The following is a 19,388-nucleotide window of genomic DNA, read 5'->3' on the forward strand; positions in this document are numbered from 1 at the left end:
ATGATGTCGTCGTAGGCGGAGGTAGAAGGTTCCAGGGTGGGGGTGGTGGGGGCATCTGATCTCCTGTCTTACTGTAGAAACCAGATCAGTTACATCAGTGAGTTTTCACCACGCAGCGAATAATCAAATAATAATCAAATAACAACTTTGGATTGTTTTAAATCATGTAGCCAGTGAGGCAGGGATCACTGACACTAATCTGATGGCTGAAGGAGGGCTGTGTGTACATACAAAGGTCAGCTGCGTTTACATACTTAATAATATGACCCGCCCATGCACTAAATGACTGTCTGTGAGGGACAGCCAATAAGAAGAGAGTTGTCTTAAAGGAGAAAGAGAGTGAAGTGTGGGGTGTCCATAATCCTTCCTCGTCTCTCAGATACAATCTCTTTTCTCAGTGTCACATGAAGGTGACTGTCAGCCTTTGTCTTTGCTGTAGCTACCACCTAGCTGTCAACCTTCACTCACCTCCTCTTCTTCAAAGTCATCCTACCATTAAATGCTGCATATATACATCCTCCCTGACACCACCTTACAGTCTCCTAGCTTTCACTTTCCCCTTTCTGTGTTAGATGTAGCCCACCTGTGTGCACCTTCATCACAATCACAGTTTCATTTCTCTCTGTAACACCAAGCCCACCCAGCACCTCCGTCACCTCTGTTCCCTCCACCTGGATGCCAGAGGTCTGCTCCAATCACCACTTGCTATGATCCTGTCTGACCTCCACAACACTGTTCACATGCTCCACCTTCAAGGTTTCCCCTACTCCATTTCTATCTGCACCATGGAAGAACAGCTAGCCTCCACCTCCAGTGTCAGCCTTGCTTCCCGTCCACACATCACATATCTACCTTCCTCCATGATATCAGCAGCTTTATCAGTCTGGTCGGCTATCATTGGTATCATAATGTCATGTACACTGAAGTGGACTCACAGTCAGAGGAATCACAGTCAGCCTTTATCAGAATCAGAATACTTTATTGATCCCTGGGGGAAATTATTTTATTTTATTTATTTACAGTGACTTCACTAAAAACATGCGTCATACAAATGTGGAAATAGAAGCTGTGCTCCAGGGAGAAGCAGACATGCAGCATCAATGCTCAGGCATTGACCATCCCAGGCAGGAGGGGAATCCTGGGAAGCTCTGCACAGAGGGAGGAGAAACAACATTAGAGTAAAGAGACGAGCAAACACTCATCAGAGCCAAGGCTTCACCAACGACGTCTTCCCCGGATCGTCACGCTGACAGCAGCTGCTACCTGGAGGAGCGCTGCTGACGAGCTCACAGGTGCTGCTTCAGCGTTTTAATTTTACACAACAATAAAACACCAAAAGAAAAAAATGAAGATTTTCCATAGAATAAATATCTTTAGCGTTTCACTCTGTCAGCACAGGCAGAATACACTGGGCTTTGAAATGGTGCAAAAGGATATAAAATGAGGTCATTTTCTATATTTATGACAGAGCAGAAGCAGCAAAGGGTGCGTGTGGTGTAGGTGGGTCATCACTGAGTCCCACTGATGACTGACATGATACCAACCTGACTTCAAGCATCTAAAATATAAAACATATTTAGATTGATCTTCTTTATAATTCCAGATATCCTGCTTCGTGTATCTGATGTCTTCAGTTTGTGTCCACAATGTACAGAGTAGCAAAAACACAGAAACATGAAAGGATGAGTGTGTCCAAACTTTCCTTGTTTCTCGGCTCCACATGAAGCTCTCTTTACTTTGCAGTTGATGAGAGGAGTTTATAAAAACACAAACATAAATACTGAGACGTTGTTGCATCTGGTACATTTTCAAAGATATTCACAGATTTAAACTGTCAGTGATTCATAAGCAAAAGTGAGACGAGTGTGTAAGGATCATATAAATGACTTCACAGTTCAGTGGTTTTCTCTTGGTTGCAGCACTCAGACTCATCAATAACTGCTCGTGTTGTTTGTCCTGAATTTGATTTGCTCAAAAACTGAAACAGCTGTTAAACAAGAGAGATTATTAACAAGGAGAAAGAGAGCAAGTTTCTCCTGTTTTGGCTTCCTGTTAAATCCAGAATTCAAAATCCTGCTCCTCACATACAAGGTCTTAAATAATCAGGCCCCATCTTATCTTAATGACCTTGTAGTACCATATCAGCCTATTAGAGCACTTGGCTCTCGCTCTGCAGGCCTACTTGTTGTTCCTAGAGTATTTAAAAGTAGAATGGGAGGGAGAGCCTTCAGTTTTCAGGCCCCTCTTCTGTGGAACCAGCTTCCAGTTTGGATTCAGGAGACAGACACTATCTCTACTTTCAAGATTATGCTTCAAACTTTCCTTTTTGCTAAAGCATATAGTTAGGGCTGGACCAGGTGACCCTGAATCCTCCCTTAGTTATGCTGCAATAGACGTAGGCTGCCGGGGATTCCCATGATGCACTGGGTGTTTCTTCTTCACTCTCTATGTGTTAAAGAATATATTAAAAAAATAAAATCCATTTTTTCCTTGTGATCTTATGTTTTGTTCAATTTAATCTTTCACTATTTATAAACCCTCCAGTGTCTGTTTTCATGAACAGCAGCATCAAACCAATAACTCCACATTTACCTGCAGGGCTGTCAGCATGTTGATGCAGGCGCTGCTCCTGAGAAAGAACACAGAATTAATTATTACGATTAACTATCAGCAGGAATAATTTAACCAGTTTATTTCTTCCTGGAATCTGTTACTCAGACTGTGAGTGTAACAGAAGAAAGGATGAAAGTTTAGATCAGCTCAGCTGCTTCACTCTCACCATTTATAAGATGAAGTTCTGCTCCAGCTGGTGTCTCATCACAGACGTGGAGCTGTTTGTCAGGCCCTGCAGACAGATCAGAGTCAGCTCCTCCTTAAAGACAGTGAAACATGCTGCCTGTTGTGATGTCATGCTGGAAACAAGATTCAGAGCTGTTAGCTGAACCGTGCTAGCCCAGGTGGCTAACGTGTTAGCAGTTAGCAGACAGAGTGAAGGCAGGAAAGTAAACCAGACTTCAGCTGAACATGAAATAAAGATGTGAGACTGATCAGGACAAAGCGTCTAAACAAATACATAAGTCAGCTAAACCACAGCACCTCCTTTTACTTTACTCACCTCGTCTTTTGGACTTTTGTCTCCAAATAAAGTAAATGATGACGAGAACAAGGCTGCAGACGAAGACCACAAGGGCTCGGATCCCCAAGTCAAACAGGTGACGGCTGGCTGGAAAAGCAAAAGAATAATTATCTGATACAATTATTAAACAAACATGATCGACTCTACATACTATTTATTAATATCATAAACACTGCTCCAAAAACTTAAAGGAACACTTCAGAGTCTAGCATCAGGCCAGATGTTGATGCACAGCTAGGCAGCAGCTGTACTTAGAGGAGCAACAATGAGACGACCTCCAACACAGGAGCAGTTTTACAGCTGAAAGTCTCAGACATCGTTTCCTCCTCTTCTTTTCTGTCTGTGTTTTCACCAGTTTGACATCCAGCTAAGGTCAGTGTCTCTACTGGTAGCACTGGGTGATACTGGACCCTCCACAGGTTGCACAGGTAGTCCAGCTTCTCCAGCTGTGGCACATTGAATACGTGCCACAGCTGGAAGCTTTGCTGTGTCTCGAGGCGTCTTTGAATTTAGCCTCTGTAGGTCTATAATGTTCATGTCCATCCAACGATGTGGCATCCTTCCATTGCTAACACGTCCTCGCTCATATTATAGATATGCAGCAATAGTTTTTCCCATTGAGATCAGACACGTTTTCAAAGTCTTCCTTTAAGTTTTTTGAACAGTGTTTTTTTAATGTAATTCAGAACAGCTGAGCTTGTCTTACAGAGCATCATGCCTCAAACACACACGTCATTTATACTGTAAACAGCAGAGCTGATGTAAGTTTGACTGAGAATTATTTAAACCTGTGAAGCTGAATGATGTCTTTGTTGGAGTCATACCTGACGGGGCAGATGTCACTGCAGGCTGATGAGTAACTGTTGTAGTTGTTGTTGCTGCGCTTGTTTTATTATCTTGAGAATACAACAGAGAATTTAATTTCATACACTGAAAATGAGAAAGACTGACAGAATTACACATGTGTATTTTAGCCAAATATATACCATAAATAAATAAAATGCATGTTTTCAAAAAAATACAATTTCTATAAATAAGAAACAAAAACATTTGATAATATCTTGAGATTTGGAAACGATGACTGGGTACTGGATTTGTTAAAAGTGCCGTGTTATACAGGAGCAAACGCAGTGACGTCATCGACAGCACTGCTCAAACTCGAGGGTCTAAACTAAACTCATCCTGCTCTCTGCTCTTCCTCCTCTTTGAGCTGTAAACTGTGATGTGCTGGTGGCTGCAGACCCCGCAGGTTTAGCTCTTTGAACGTGGAGTTTAATGTGTTTTGGGTTCGTGTGTCTCACCTCTGTCAGATCTCTGTCCTTTGGTCACATTCAGATAAGCAGCTGGTTCTCCATCACAGTAGTACAGTCCAGAGTCAGCAGGCTCAGCTTCTCTTATACGTAATGTTGTGTCCTCCGTGGAAACAGAAATCCTTCCTTCATTTATTTCTCCAGAGTCTCGTCTCCACGTGGGAACAGCTGATCCTCCAACATCATGAGAACAGTTCAGAGTGATGCTGCTCCTCTCTGCAACACTCACTATTGTTGTTCCTGTGAAGAATTAATGACATTTATCATTAAAGTGATTCTTTCCAACGTGCAGACTGTTAAACAGGAAGCTGTGCACTAAAGTTACAGCAACAAGAAGTGGTTAAGAAAATGGATGATGATGATGATGATGATGATGATGATGAAGGATGCTCTCTGCTCATAGTCTGACATCGTCTGACTGAATCCAGCTGCACTCGATCAGAGACTGATGAAGGATTTATGCTCCTGGTGTCAAAGCTCTGTGGTTATGCAGAGAGGTGCATGATGGGAGTTCATGCTTCACAGACACATTCGATTTAACCTGACAAAGTGTTTAAAATATGTTTGCATGTCACCAGTAACAGAGATGGATTTTAAACAGAAAATAGAAAAACATGATGTTACCTGATGGGATCACTGTCAGCTCCACAGCTGCTTCATGGTCACAGAAGTATCTGCCAGAGTCTGAGGGAGCAGCTCTGAGGACGATCAGAACCCCGTCAGCCTGTGAACTGTATCGTTTCCGTGGATCATTGATGTGTTTTGTAGTTTTGTCTCCCTCAGCTGTAAGTATGTCAGCTCTGCTTCCTCCACTCTCTCTGCTCCACCTCACTCCACCCTCCACAGAGTGAGGACAGGGCAGAGTGATCTGCGTCCCCTCCTTAACTCCTTCATGGGTCAAACCTGCAAAAACAAACAGAGTTTTTCAGAATTACAGCTCAGACTGAGAAATCCATAAACCTTCAGATGCTGTGGACACATGTTAACTTATCTGTGTGTGATGGGCTGTAAAAATGTCTCAAAGCTGAAAACGATTATTTGCGCTTAGTTACACAGATGAAGAGTAATCAATCACCTTGAAGACTTTTCACAGCATATTAGTTTATTTTACTCAAGCTTGATAATTAGAATAATGCTTTGCTCACTTAAAATAAATGAAACAATAACTTTCTACTAAAGTTGTTTATGTTGTTTTCCACCTTTTCCTTAACCAGACCCTGCAGGGTTAACCTGAGTGTCCCAGTTTGTTTAACCAGGAGGATCCCAGGCCTGATTATTGTTGATGTATTACAAATATTCTGGTTTTATTGTTATTTCCTTCATTCTGAGTAAATAAATATCCATGTAATATAGTTCAAAGTTAGCGTCGTGTTCATACATGTTAAAAATGCCTGTAAATCAAATGAGCTCAGTGACAATTACTGTTTGTTTGAATCAATTTATTAATAACATAAAACCTTTAAACTGATGCAACACACACAACAATGTCACAAATATATTCAACTAAATAAATTTCTTCATTTTGGAACTAATCTTTCTAGAGGTGAACACAGTCTGTCCATCCTCTCCCTGCTCTCCTCTCCTCAGCCTCTCTTTGCTGCCTCGTGTCCTCTCTGATCAGGTCTAGCAGCTCATCATCTCTTTCCCTCCCTGTCGTAGGTGGCTGACACGCTTCGCCATCGCCGTCGTTTAACTCACCCACTGCTGTGCTTGGCCCTGGAGTGTCCTCAGGCAGAGAGGACACTAGGACAGAGGCCTAATGGAAGGCATCTGTCCTGTCAGGGGTGATCAAGGAAACACACGGGAAGACAGCAGGAACCAATCAGACACAGCGAGACAGGGCAAGCAAAAGTGAACACAATGCACATGAGACAAGGACTATCAAAATAAAACAGGAAGTAGCTCTGTGTGGTTTTGTTCAGGGGAAACACGGAAACAGAACGGACGGAGCAGAAAAAGGAGAAACACAGAGAGGAAATGGATGAAGGTGAGGAAGAGAGAGAGGAAAACAACCATGGAGACAAGACTGACTTCCACAGGAAGCACAGAGGGAAGTGAACGACCTGATCAGCAAACTCAAAAGCACCAGAGGACTAAACTAGGAAGCACAAATCTCATAAATCTCTCTAAGAAAACAGCAACGATTCAGAAGTGCACAAACACAAAACACTGGGCCAACGAGCCACAACCACCACCTGCTGATCGCCAATCAGGAAACACTAATTTCCTGATTGGAGGTTGAACTGTCGTATGAAGCACTCAGTCTTTTCTAACGTTTTATAGTCCGAACAAAATGATTTTGTTCATCTGTAAAATAACTGAGGGATAATTTTATGACAGATTTACAGTCAGTGAGATAAAAACTGTGACGCGTCGCACACTTTGAGCTGCGGTCACACCTTTATCCAAGCACACAGTCTCACACTGACCTTCACAGCTTTTATTATCTGAGTCTCATATGTAAACTATGAATATGTAAATGTGAATAGAGTGAAAGAGTCTCACCTGCAGCGACATTAGAGCCCAGAGTGCAGGCCAACAGGCAGCAGAAGATGTTCACCTTCATCCTCACACAGTGCGAAGTGTCTGAACAGTTCCTGTGTGATCTGAGAGCAGGAACTGAACACGCCTGTTCTTCCTCCTGCTGCTCGTAACCACACAGCTTTACAAACACAAACTTGTTTGTGGGTAAGAGGTAACAGATGCTCTTTTTATAGTCTGTGAACATGTTTCAATGTTAACATTTAAATGGGGACATTTTTATGTTGTCGCTGACTGGAAACAGATACTCGTTAAAACCAGCGCCTTACTCTGCAGACAGATCAACAAGCGTAAGGACTGACGACTCACAGAGGAGGCAAAGTGGTATCAGCTGGAAACTTGTGGTTTTAACCTGAGCTGCAGGAAGAACAAATACACATGGAAACCAAAGGATATTAATAACATGACAAGAAGCCATTTACACGTCACAACACGGAGTCCACTGAGTTCAGTGGAAGTGAGTATTTTTAAAGCTGTGTGTCAGAAACCACACTGATCAGTCACTCATTCAGATATTGATGAAGAAGCACTGGCAGCTAAAATCCTCTTCATCAGTTCTTCACTGAGAGCACCAGATCCATGAGGCTGGGCTCTACCACACCAGGTGAGACCCCAGGTGCAGGCTGTGTAAAGAGGCCATAACAGCAGGCTGAAGGGTGTGTCTCGTCCCTTTACTGTGTCTGCTGTAACTGAGTGGATGTCTGTTGTTGTGACGCAGTGTGAAGATGAGTTCCAAGACTCAGGGCTGCTGTGGTGGGGGCACCTGCTCACCCCCTCCCTCAGAACAACACATCACTCACGTAGGCATCTCGATGGAGGGTTGTGGGCGGCGTAGGTCACAGTCGGTAGGGCCATTCACGTAGCCGTGCTGGCTGTAATGCGGCGACCTGGCCCTCTTTTTAATTACACTTTACTCATGATCTGCTTTTATGAGGCTTACAGTGCTGGTGCTGAAGAACAGAGCAGAGTGTAAAGATGTCTGAACTTTAGGAGCAGGGATACACGATCCACCTGCCTCAGGCGAGCGTCTGGAGGAGCCTAACCTCAAAGATGAAGATCTGCATAGTTACATATATCCAAATCCCTCTGAAAAACAAACACTTATGATTTAACCAACAACGCTTTTATTTATTTAATCCAGGTAAAAAGTCTCACTGACTTCTCTGTTCTCAGAGGCCGGGTCTCTGTTGGCATTCTCATTAGAATTACTTTGAGTAAACCTCCCAAACATGTAATCACCAATAATGGTTCATAAAAACATTCATTTGATGTCATTTAACATGATTAAAAAAGTCGCTCTGATGATGAATTCCACTGTAGAAACAGGCTCTAAAAACAATTTCATGACATTTTATTGCCTTAATTTCCTAAATGAATGTATTTACAGTCTTACAGCACACACACATCTGTACTGTTAACATGTTAAAAACATCAGAGCAACATTTCACCTGATGACAGCGTTCAGGACTGTTTGCTTTTTTTGTATTCATGTTTTCAGATTGTATTACGACTAACAGTAACACACACAGCTTTTCACAATAATTCAGAATAATCTCGACATATGCATGTTATATGTTACATGTTCCCGTGAACATCTGTGCTGAGGCAGATTGTTCCTGACAGCAGGACATTCAGGTGAAGCTACACCGGTCCGGCCTGCTTCTTGGGTTTCTCCAGTAAGACATACGTGTTGTTGACGGGCTGTGAAGAACCTGTGGATCATAAACATCATCAGTCTGAGTGGGTTGTGTGTAACAAACACACCTGTGCAGGTTTGGCGTGTTCACCATGAGTTTGTGTAAAATGAGGTGCTGAGTGGCAGCTCAGGTGTTACCGGTCGTGTTTCCAGTCTGTGGCAGCTCAGCGATGGTGTCGTATGTGGCATCACTGTGGTCTGATCCTCCTGTTAAAATGTTTATCAAATAGTCTTCATCAGATCCAAGTAACAGTCCAGTTTTAAGCTGTTACACACAACAAATCAACATTTTCAGCTTTAGAAGACACCAGATCCAAAAGTTTGATCACACAAAATAATTTTGGGTTATCCAAAAATAACTCATGTATGGCTCTTTTAGTACCCGTCCAAATCAGAAGCAAGAATTAAAGTTACCTTTATTATTTCCAGCATGGAAAGTGGAAGCAGTCAAGGAATGTGGAAAATCTGTAAATGAAATATTTTGATTAGATGCAGCATGAAGGTGGAAGGAGATGAAGTGTCAGCAGAAGGTTTGCTTAAATCATGTGACTGTGAATGTTCAGTGCAGCACAGGTGTTACTGGTGTCGTTTCCAGTCTGTGGCAGCTCAGCGATGGTGTCGTATGTGGCATCACTGTGGTTTGATCCTCCTGTCAACAACAAGTCTCAGTAAGAGTTTGCATCATTTTTACTTGTGTTCATATTCACAGTGTTCAGTGACATGATGAGTAAAAAGAATTTGTGTGTGGACTTAGCCAAAAAATACGTGTGAAACTCTGCACTCAAGTTTCAAGTTACAGGTACGAATTTTGACCCTGTTTTTCTTCCTTTCATCTGATTGGCCAATGTCATGTCAATCACAAATGTAACTATCCAATCAGAGAACAGATGGGTTTGGCTGTCGGAGCGGCGCTTTTTTGAACTGCAGGTCCTTCAAACTGTCACAGCTGCTTCACTCTCACCATTTATAAGATGAAGTTCTGCTCCAGCTGGTATCTCATCATAGACGTGGAGCTGTTCGTCAGTCCCTGCAGACAGATCAGAGTCAGCTCCTGCTTTAAAGTTTAAAACACTCTGCCTGTGATGACGTCTAGCTGTGACAGCATTATTAACAATCTTTTAGCTGTTAGACCTCCTCGACGTGTAGAGCCCCAAGAGAGCGCTCAGATCCTCTAACCAGCTGCTCTTAGTGCAACAAAGGCCCCGACGGTGACCGAGGTGACCGAGCTTTTGCAATTGCCGCACCCAAACTCTGGAATAATCTTCCTGTCGATGTCCGCATGTCAGATTCCATTCAATCGTTTAAATCACGCTTAAAAACTCACCTGTTCCATCGAGCTTCTGAAACAAATTGGCTTGGACTTCCAGCTGGTCTGCATCTGTGCCGTGCAACTGTAACTATAACTGCTTTTAATGGTTTTTAACTGTTTTTGTTGCCTTTGTTGTAATCTGCTTTGCTACCTCGTGTTTGATGGACACTGTCCTTTTTAAATGTGCTATAATAATAAATATTGATTGATTGATTGATTGATTGATTGATTGGTTTAGCTAATGACACTGATCTAGAATTTGATAAACCTGCTCTTATCTTAAAAGTACCAAAACACAGTGTGACTGCAGCTGTGAGCAAATGCTTTACTTTGACAGGCTGATGAACAGAAGAGGACACATGTCACACAGATGTCAGCATTTACAGCAGCACCTCTGCTCATAATTGTACGTGTGGACTGAAAAAGCCTTTTCTGGTCCTGTAATCTATGCTGTTCCAACGGTGGATGTTCATGATATTCAATAACCCTGTGAGCTAAAAGCCCAGGCTTCACTCTGCTCTGAAACACTCTTATTCACAGGAGGCTGACCAGTAAGAACGGCTTGTTTCACACAGAGCATGAAGTGAGCAACTGCAGACGGGCAGTCATCCGAAACTACTCAGTCCAGGAATCCAGCAGTCTGAGGGGGCACCGCTAAACTGTGATGTGTCCTGACCTGTTACCTACAGGTCGTGACTCAAAAGTGAGGCTGAGATTAAACTTTCTAAAAATCTAATTTATGAGATTAAATAAATTGTGTGAATGGAATCAAGGCAGAGCTGAAAAGAAGCAGGAAAATAGAAAAAACAAGGAACACCAAGAAAAGAAAAGCATCAAAACTGAGTCACATTTTAAAGTTTTACAGTGTCGAGTGTTGGAGGCAGACTGCTCCAAAGTGCAGAACCACCACAGCAAAGGCCCAGTCTCCTCTGCTTCGACCAGCATCAGAGATGTGTTAGGACAGTGGTGTTACGTCAGGACAGGCAAATCTAAGAACAGACATGAATGAAAAAACAAACCAAAGCGATCTCTCCTCTCAGAGCTCCTTGGTTTGTACATACATCCTTTGAATTACTGCCATCTTGTGGCCACAGCTGGCTACTGTCACTAAAAGCTGCACTTATTTCAGACTCGTAGCAAAGTGTGTCAGAGGGCGTCTGTCTGTCCTGCTCACACTGAATGAAGCTGCAGCTTTTCCCGTGTGCACATTTACATTGTGTTTAAACTGCTGTGACTTTAACAGTAAACTGATGGGAGAGCAGCATGAGAGGCAAGCTGCTGCTTCACTGTTCTGAGGTCAGTTACTACCTGCACCAGCTAGCATTAGCTGATTGCTGTGTGTAATGTAGGACCTTAAACAGAATATAAAGTATTTAAGATGTACTTAATATTCTGGGGTAATAAAGTAGGTATTTATTCAACTGTGGCAGTACTTAGATTTTACAATTCTTCAGCCAGGAAGGAGTGCAGTATGTTTTAATCTGATTGAATTTATCTTGTTAAATAGGTGAATAGTGGAGGAGGATCCTTTGTTTGCATGTGTAATTGGGGTTGGGGTGGTGGGGGGCATCGCTTCTGCTTGCCTGTCTGTAAAAGTCGATCCTAAAACGTACTGGAAGCCATAACGGGGGAAATATGGTCTCGTTTACGTGTGCCTGTCAGACGTCGAGCTTCTTCTTTCTGAATAAGTTACAGAAGACAAAGCAGAGCCCGGCTGATGCCATTTGTTATTACATGAATCTCATTCCATAGCAGACCAGCTGGGATGCAGCACCCAGCGGGTGCAGACAACACTGTGGTGGGAAGCTGCCGTGAATGTCATAGAAGTTGGTAACAGAGGTCAGATACAACCTGAATCCACTGGTGGAGAGGTTCAAAGGAGATCCTGAATAAAACCGAAGACAGTCCATCGAAGAAGGAACGAGGAACAGCTGTTAGGAAGTCACTACATAGTTTTTAAACCTCACTGATACGTCTCCTGTGACCTTTCTGATTTCTTCAAAAGAACCGAGTGAAGGAAGCTAAACTGGACCACAGCAGATATGTGAGAATGATGCGACTAACATGTCTAAACCAATGAATAAGTCATGTAAACCACAGATTCTGGTCATGTTTCTCTTTACTCACCTCGTCTGCTGGACCTGCATCTCCACATGAAGCAGGCAGTGATGAGGATGAGGATGGAGAGAAGAAGAAGACCAGTTCCTATCAGGAAACTCTGCACTGGAAAAGCTGGACAAGGTCAGAGTGATGAACATGGATCATGCATCACATACATGGACTCTCTGTAATATTTAATATATAAACACATCAGACCTCACTCTAAAGGTCATTTATGCTACAGGCCAGAAGAGATGAACATGTTTACATTTAAATCTGTTCAACTGCACTCGTTAGATTCTTTGATGCAATCATACCTGATGGAGCATCGGGGGGTGATGCAGGTGTTACTGATGCTGTATGAGTTGTAGCAGTAGGTGGTGTTTTTGTTTTTGTTGTCTTATTATCTTAAGTACAGAAAAAAGAAAATGTAGATACATAAAAAATAACAGCTTAAAAATCAACGATTGAACTTTAAATGTACGAGTTGGTTAAAAACAAACTCCACATACAAACAAAGTAAAAAACTGAACTGAAGAATTTCACATAACATCTTGTGATTTGTGAACAATGATTGGATGCTGTCTGACTGATGCTGATTAATGTCACGCGGTGAAGCTGACATGTTTTAACTTTGTGTTTTTAAGCATTTGTGCATGAGTTGCTGTGTTTCATCGTTTTTAATCTTTAATAATGTACAGTGTTTTATTCGTACAGTTTCATTGCATGCTTTTATTGTGTATATTGTTGACGTGTTGCCGGAAGACTTCCAGGCATGCCAGTTAAGACTGTGACCAATCAGGGTTTGCCTTGGCCACCGTAGGCCAATAAGAGGACCTGGCGGGGCAGATGAAGGGGGCTAGAGGTAGAGCATGAGAGACTGCAGCAGCGACATGGCGGGATAGCCAGTGGTCGGCGACTGTTGTGGAGAGCGGCAGAAAACAGAGGAAACTCTACAAAAACATTTCTGTGTTACCCTAAAGCAGATGACTCGTAATCTGGAGAGGAAATGGCGTGTCACAAATCTAGAGGATCATCATTTAGCCTGGAGAAATAGTTTGCTGCTTTATAAGAAAGCCCTCCGCAAAGCCAGAACATCTTACTATTCATCACTGATTGAAGAAAATAAGAACAACCCCAGGTTTCTCTTCAGCTCTGTAGCCAGGCTGACAAACAGTCAGAGCTCTTTTGATCCAACAATCCCTTTAACGTTAACTAGTAATGACTTCATGAACTTCTTCACAAATAAAATTTTTATCATTAGAGAAAAAATTACCAGTAATCATCCCACAGATGTAATATTATCTACAGCTACTCTTAGTACCATTGATGTTAAGTTAGACTCTTTTTCTCCAATTGATCTTTCTGAGTTAACTTCAATAATTACTTCCTCCAAACCATCAACGTGTCTTTTAGACCCCATTCCTACAAAACTGCTCAAAGAAGTCCTGCCATTAATTAATGCTTCGATCTTAAATATGATCAACCTATCTCTAATAATCAGCTATGTACCACAGGCCTTCAAGCTGGCTGTAGTTAAACCTTTACTTAAAAAGCATCTCTAGACCCAGCAGTCTTAGCTAATTATAGGCCAATCTCCAACCTTCCTTTATATCAAACATCCTTGAAAGAGTAGTTGTCAAACAGCTAACAGATCATCTGCAGAGGTTTATTGGAAGAGTTTCAGTCAGGTTTCAGAGCTCATCACAGCACAGAAACAGCTTTAGTGAAGGTTACAAATGATCTTCTTATGGCCTCTGACAGTGGACTCATCTCTGTGCTTGTCCTGCTAGACCTCAGTGCAGCGTTCGATACTGTCGACCATAATATCCTATTAGAGCGATTAGAACATGCTGTAGGTATTACAGGTACTGCACTGCAGTGGTTTGTATCATATCTATCTAATAGACTCCAGTTTGTGCATGTAAATGGAGAGTCCTCTTCACACACTGAGGTTAATTATGGAGTTCCACAGGGTTCAGTGCTAGGACCAATTCTGTTTACATTATACATGCTTCCCTTAGGCAGCATCATTAGAAGACATAGCATACATTTTCACTGCTATGCAGATGGCACCCAGCTCTATCTGTCCATGAAGCCAGATAACACACACCAATGAGTTAAACTGCAGGAATGTCTTAAAGACATAAAGACCTGGATGGCCGCCTACTTTCTGCTTCTTAATTCAGATCAAACTGAGGTTATTGTACTCGGCCCTGAAAATCTTAGAAATATGGTCTCTAACCAGATTCTTACCCTGGATGGCATTACCTTGGCCTCCAGTAACGCTGTGAGGAACCTTGGAGTCATGTTTGACCAGGACATGTCCTTCAATGCACATATTAAACAAATATGTAAGACTGCTTTCTTCCATTTGTGCAACATCTCTAAAGTTAGAAATATCCTGTCTCAGAGTGACGCTGAAAAACTAGTTCATGCATTTATTACTTCCAGGCTGGACGACTGCAATTCATTATTATCAGGAAGTCCTAAAAACTCACTGAAAAGCCTTCAGCTGATCCAAAATGCTGCAGCAAGAGTCCTGACAGGGACTAGAAAGAGAGAGCAGATTTCTCCTGTTTTGGCTTCCTGTTAAATCCAGAATTCAAAATCCTGCTCCTCACATACAAGGTCTTAAATAATCAGGCCCCATCTTATCTTAATGACCTTGTAGTACCATATCACCCTATTAGAGCACTTCGCTCTCGCTCTGCAGGCCTACTTGTTGTTCCTAGAGTATTTAAAAGTAGAATGGGAGGCAGAGCCTTCAGTTTTCAGGCCCCTCTTCTGTGGAACCAGCTTCCAGTTTGGATTCAGGAGACAGACACTATCTCTACTTTCAAGATTAGGCTTCAAACTTTCCTCTTTGCTAAAGCATATAGTTAGGGCTGGACCAGGTGACCCTGAATCCTCCCTTAGTTATGCTGCAATAGACGTAGGCTGCCGGGGGATTCCCATGATGCATTGAGTTTTTCCTTTCCAGTCACCTTTCTCACTCACTATGTATTAATAGACCTCTCTGCATTGAATCATATCTGTTATTAATCTCTGTCTCTCTTCCACAGCATGTCTTTATCCTGTCTTCCTTCTCTCACCCCAACCAATCACAGCAGATGGCCCCGCCCCTCCCTGAGCCTGGTTCTGCCGGAGGTTTCTTCCTGTTAAAAGGGAGTTTTTCCTTCCCACTGTTGCCAAAGTGCTGCTCATAGGGGGTCATATGATTGTTGGGTTTTTCTCTGTATCTATGAAGCGCCTTGAGGCGACTTTTGTTGTGATTTGGCGCTATATAAATAAAATTGAATTGAATTGAATTGGAGCATCGGGGGGTGATGCAGGTGTTACTGATGCTTTATGAGTTGTTGCAGTAGTTGTTGTTGTTGTAGTAGGTGGTGGTGGTGTGGTAGTTGTTGTTGTTGTTGTTGTTGTCTTATTATCTTTAATAATGTACAGTGTTTTATTCGTACAGTTTCATTGCATGCTTTTATTGTATATATTGTTGACGTGTTGCCGGAAGACTTCCAGGCATGCCAGTTAAGACTGTGACCAATCAGGGTTCGCCCTTGGCCACCGTAGGCCAATAAGAGGACCTGGCGGGGCAGATGAAGGGGGCTAGAGGTAGAGCATGAGAGACTGCAGCAGCGACATGGCGGGATAGCCGGTGGTCGGCGACTGTTGCAGAGAGCGGCAGAAAACAGAGGAAACTCTACAAAAACATTTCTGTGTTACTTTTGGGTTCATGTGTCTCACCTCTGTCAGATCTCTGTCCTTTGGTCACATTCAGATAAGCAGCTGGTTCTCCATCACAGTAGTACAGTCCAGAGTCAGCAGGCTCAGCTTCTCTTATACGTAATGTTGTGTCCTCCGTGGAAACAGAAATCCTTCCTTCATTTATTTCTCCAGAGTCTCGTCTCCACGTGGGAACAGCTGATCCTCCAACATCATGAGAACAGTTCAGAGTGATGCTGCTCCTCTCTGCAACACTCACTATTGTTGTTCCTGTGAAGAATTAATGACATTTATCATTAAAGTGATTCTTTCCAACGTGCTGATTGGTTTAAAGGTGGACGTCAACAGGAAAGAGGAGGACAGGGAGCACAGAGAGGGCTGCAGCCGACAGCGTTCATTGTTTTCACTGTTTCACTTCATCCATTTCTATTTATCTGTTTCCATCAAACTGGAGCTCAGGCAGCAACAACAGCACAGACAGACACGAGTCCACACAGTATATCTGCGCACTGCCCCCTGGTGGCAGCACACAGCTACTACAGGCTGTGTGAAGCTGGCCCGAGCCGCCACTTCAAACAGGAAGTCTGCGCTCTGACTTGATAACTCGGTGATGATACCTAGTGATGGGTACCAGTTCTGACATAAACGGTAGTAACCGGACCGAAAAGCAGCGCACATTTCGGTGCTTTATTTTTTTTTTCCTGAGATGTGATACACTTTAGATTCTAGCCAATCATTTTACGTTTCTGAGGATAGTAGGCGGGTCCAGGTACGTGCGTTCTTTTAGAGCAGAGCTATAGATTAAATGTCCAAGGCGAAGCGGTCAAAAGTCTGGCTGTACATCACAGCAAAAGATGCAAACTCAGCAGCAACAAGTGCTTTAAGCTGATACTGTGATACTGTCAAAGGAGGTAACACCTCAAATCTGATGAAACACCTGGCGACACATAGCGGGTTTTTTTGTTTTTTTTTTAAAGCCGAGAAATGCGCCGTATTTGATAGCTTGCTGCGAGACCTCACACCGAGCACATCTACTGCGGGTGTGGTGCCTGTTATCAGACCCGGAGTTAGCAACATCCCCCAAAAACCCGAAGAGGAGAGTCCTGGCCCCTAGCCCTGCCAGTGTAGCAGAAATGATGAGGATGATGATGCAGCAGCAGCTTCTCTGCGTGAGTAGCTTAATGTTGTTCGTGTGTAATTTACGTTGAGTAGGCTAACCACGTTATTACATTAATGCATGTAAGGTGAACTAGCAAACATCATCATAGCTACATGCTGCTGTCTTCTTGTTTGATGGCAGATACTCCCTTCACCCTGGCCAAAAAGGCTAAAATGACCAAAGAAAAAGTGGGAAACAGCTGAACATGAGAGGTTTAGGACAAAGTTTGTGTTTTTTCCATTGTTTAAGCTTCCAGCCAAGAGTGATGCCATATATGCCCCATAGCTGCAGAAAAGGCTAACATTGTTATCTTTTTACAAAAAAAACCAGCTGAACATGAGAGGTTTTTGGACAAAGTTTGGGTTTTCCATTGTTTAAGCACCGGCACCGTTTCAAACGTACCGGTTTGGCACCAGTATTGGATAAAACCTAAACGATACCCATCCCTAATGATACCGGTTATCTCTGCTAGGGTTTTAGGTTTCTGATGTTGAAGACAGAATGACATCATCAACATAAAGTCGGTCACTGCACAAAAACCCAAAAATGCTTCAGTGTGATCATGGTAAATGGCCTGTATTTATATAGCGCTTTACTAGTCCCTAAGGACCCCAAAGCGCTTTACATATCCAGTCATCCACCCATTCACACACACATTCACACACTGGTGATGGCAGCTACATTGTAGCCACAGCCACCCTGGGGCGCACTGACAGAGGCGAGGCTGCCGGACACTGGCGCCACCGGGCCCTCTGACCACCACCAGTAGGCAACGGGTGAAGTGACTTGCCCAAGGACACAACGACCGAGACTGTCCGAGCCGGGGCTCGAACCGGCAACCTTCCGATTACAAGGCGAACTCCCAACTCTTGAGCCACGAATCATCATATCAGCTGAAGTTCAGCTACACTGTGGTTTGAGTTTACAGAGAGCAGAGATAAGACTTTATCTCTGCTCTGGCTGTAGCTCAGGTGGCAGAGCAGGTCAGCCACTAATCAAAAGGTCGGTGGTTCGATCCCAGGCTGCCTCCTTGGGGAAGATACTAACCCCGTGTTTGCCTACTGGTGGTGGTCAGAGGGCCTGGTGGTGCCAGTGTCCGGCAGCCTCGCCTCTGTCAGTGCGCCCCAGGGTGGCTGTGGCTACAATGTAGCTGCCATCACCAGTGTGTGAATGACTGAATGTAGCCCTTAGGGACTGAGTAAAGCGCTGTACAAATACAGACCATTTACCATTATTATGTAGCTGCTGGTTATTTGATGTTTGCAGATAAATGTTGTTGTAAAAGTGTTTAAAATATGTTTGCATGTCACCAGTAACAGAGATGGATTTTAAACAGAAAATAGAAAAACATGATGTTACCTGATGGGATCACTGTCAGCTCCACAGCTGCTTCATGGTCACAGAAGTATCTGCCAGAGTCTGAGGGAGCAGCTCTGAGGACGATCAGAACCCCGTCAGCCTGTGAACTGTATCGTTTCTGTGGATCATTGATGTGTTTTGTAGTTTTGTCTCCATCAGCTGTAAGTATGTCAGCTCTGCTTCCTCCACTCTCTCTGCTCCACCTCACTCCACCCTCCACAGAGTGAGGACAGGGCAGAGTGATCTGCGTCCCCTCCTTAACTCCTTCATGGGTCAAACCTGCAAAAACAAACAGTTTTCAGAATCACATAAACCTTCAGACGCTGTGGACACACAGTAACATCACACGTCTAGACTGACATTAACTGGAGCGTTCCTTAATGCTTTGATCCCAAAGTTTCATGAAGTTAAACTTTGTTACATGATCAGTGAAGGAAGAATTTCAAAGCTGCCAATCATCCAAGATTCATATACAGAACTAAAAATCACCAACCAGGCCGATATCTGACAGAGTAACAGCACAAGCATGATTTCTGTCCACTGTGGTCAGACTGTCTGTAATAATGAAGCTTCTTTGAAGGATGTGAGGCTGGAAATGGAGCGGCACCGACATGTCACTCAGCTGTTTTAGTACTGATGTTTCATGATCGCAGCTTCAATCAGGAAACACTAATTTCCTGATTGGAGGTTGAACTGTCGTATGAAGCACTCAGTCTTTTCTAACGTTTTATAGTCCGAACAAAATGACTTTGTTCATCTGTAAAATAACTGAGGGATAATTTTATGACAGATTTACAGTCAGTGAGATAAAAACTGTGACGCGTCGCACACTTTGAGCTGCGGTCACACCTTTATCCAAGCACACAGTCTCACACTGAACTTCACAGCTTTTATTATCTGAGTCTCATATGTAAACTATGAATATGTAAATGTGAATAGAGTGAAAGAGTCTCACCTGCAGCGACATTAGAGCCCAGAGTGCAGGCCAACAGGCAGCAGAAGATGCTCACCTTCATCCTCACACAGTGCGAAGTGTCTGAACAGTTCCTGTG

General features: G+C 43.2%; 2 protein-coding genes across 5 annotated transcripts; both read right to left on the reverse strand.

Moving 5' to 3' along the window:
• Positions 1 to 996: 996 nt before the first annotated feature.
• LOC146682340 (contactin-6-like) lies at positions 997 to 7,037 on the reverse strand. Of its 2 annotated transcripts, XM_085445438.1 has the most exons (8): positions 6,952 to 7,037; positions 5,071 to 5,349; positions 4,438 to 4,686; positions 3,961 to 4,032; positions 3,116 to 3,223; positions 2,780 to 2,845; positions 2,593 to 2,629; positions 997 to 1,148 (listed from the first exon to the last, which is right to left on the reverse strand). In XM_085445438.1, the coding sequence occupies exons 1-7, from the start codon at positions 7,010 to 7,012 to the stop codon at positions 2,604 to 2,606; spliced, it is 861 nt and encodes a 286-aa protein (XP_085301564.1). In that variant the 5' UTR covers positions 7,013 to 7,037; the 3' UTR covers positions 997 to 1,148; positions 2,593 to 2,603. The 2 variants fall into 2 exon arrangements, with proteins under 2 accessions (XP_085301564.1, XP_085301565.1); XM_085445439.1 differs by lacking the exons at positions 997 to 1,148; positions 2,593 to 2,629 and having other exon boundaries at positions 2,785 to 2,912.
• Positions 7,038 to 8,317: 1,280 nt separating this feature from the next.
• On the reverse strand, positions 8,318 to 19,388 carry LOC146682341 (uncharacterized). 3 transcript variants are annotated; one of them, XM_085445436.1, is made up of 10 exons: positions 19,292 to 19,384; positions 18,337 to 18,615; positions 15,840 to 16,088; positions 12,410 to 12,499; positions 12,120 to 12,224; positions 9,645 to 9,710; positions 9,264 to 9,332; positions 9,098 to 9,148; positions 8,822 to 8,890; positions 8,318 to 8,699 (listed from the first exon to the last, which is right to left on the reverse strand). In XM_085445436.1, exons 1-10 carry the CDS (start codon positions 19,350 to 19,352, stop codon positions 8,629 to 8,631), a joined length of 1,110 nt encoding a protein of 369 aa, XP_085301562.1. In that variant the 5' UTR covers positions 19,353 to 19,384; the 3' UTR covers positions 8,318 to 8,628. The 3 variants fall into 3 exon arrangements, with proteins under 3 accessions (XP_085301562.1, XP_085301561.1, XP_085301563.1); XM_085445435.1 differs by having other exon boundaries at positions 9,255 to 9,332; positions 19,292 to 19,383; XM_085445437.1 differs by having other exon boundaries at positions 8,636 to 8,699; positions 8,775 to 8,890; positions 9,255 to 9,332; positions 19,292 to 19,388.

Source organism: Copadichromis virginalis, linkage group LG22 (assembly GCF_057382275.1).
Source record: "Copadichromis virginalis isolate Kocher_CV1m ecotype Utaka linkage group LG22, C_Virginalis_male_GT1.1, whole genome shotgun sequence".
Lineage (NCBI taxonomy): Eukaryota > Metazoa > Chordata > Actinopteri > Cichliformes > Cichlidae > Copadichromis > Copadichromis virginalis.

Coding starts and splice junctions, on each gene's coding strand:
- LOC146682340 (XM_085445438.1), bottom strand. CDS start 7,012: ATGAAGGTGAACATCTTCTGCTGCCTGTTGGCCTGCACTCTGGGCTCT. Junction 4,687..5,070: donor GCTGACAGTGATCCCATCAG/GTAACATCATGT, acceptor AATTCTTCACAG/GAACAACAATAGTGAGTGTT. Junction 3,224..3,960: donor AGTGACATCTGCCCCGTCAG/GTATGACTCCAA, acceptor TTGCTTTTCCAG/CCAGCCGTCACCTGTTTGAC.
- LOC146682341 (XM_085445435.1), bottom strand. CDS start 19,352: ATGAAGGTGAGCATCTTCTGCTGCCTGTTGGCCTGCACTCTGGGCTCT. Junction 18,616..19,291: donor GGGCTCTAATGTCGCTGCAG/GTGAGACTCTTT, acceptor TTGTTTTTGCAG/GTTTGACCCATGAAGGAGTT. Junction 16,089..18,336: donor GCTGACAGTGATCCCATCAG/GTAACATCATGT, acceptor AATTCTTCACAG/GAACAACAATAGTGAGTGTT.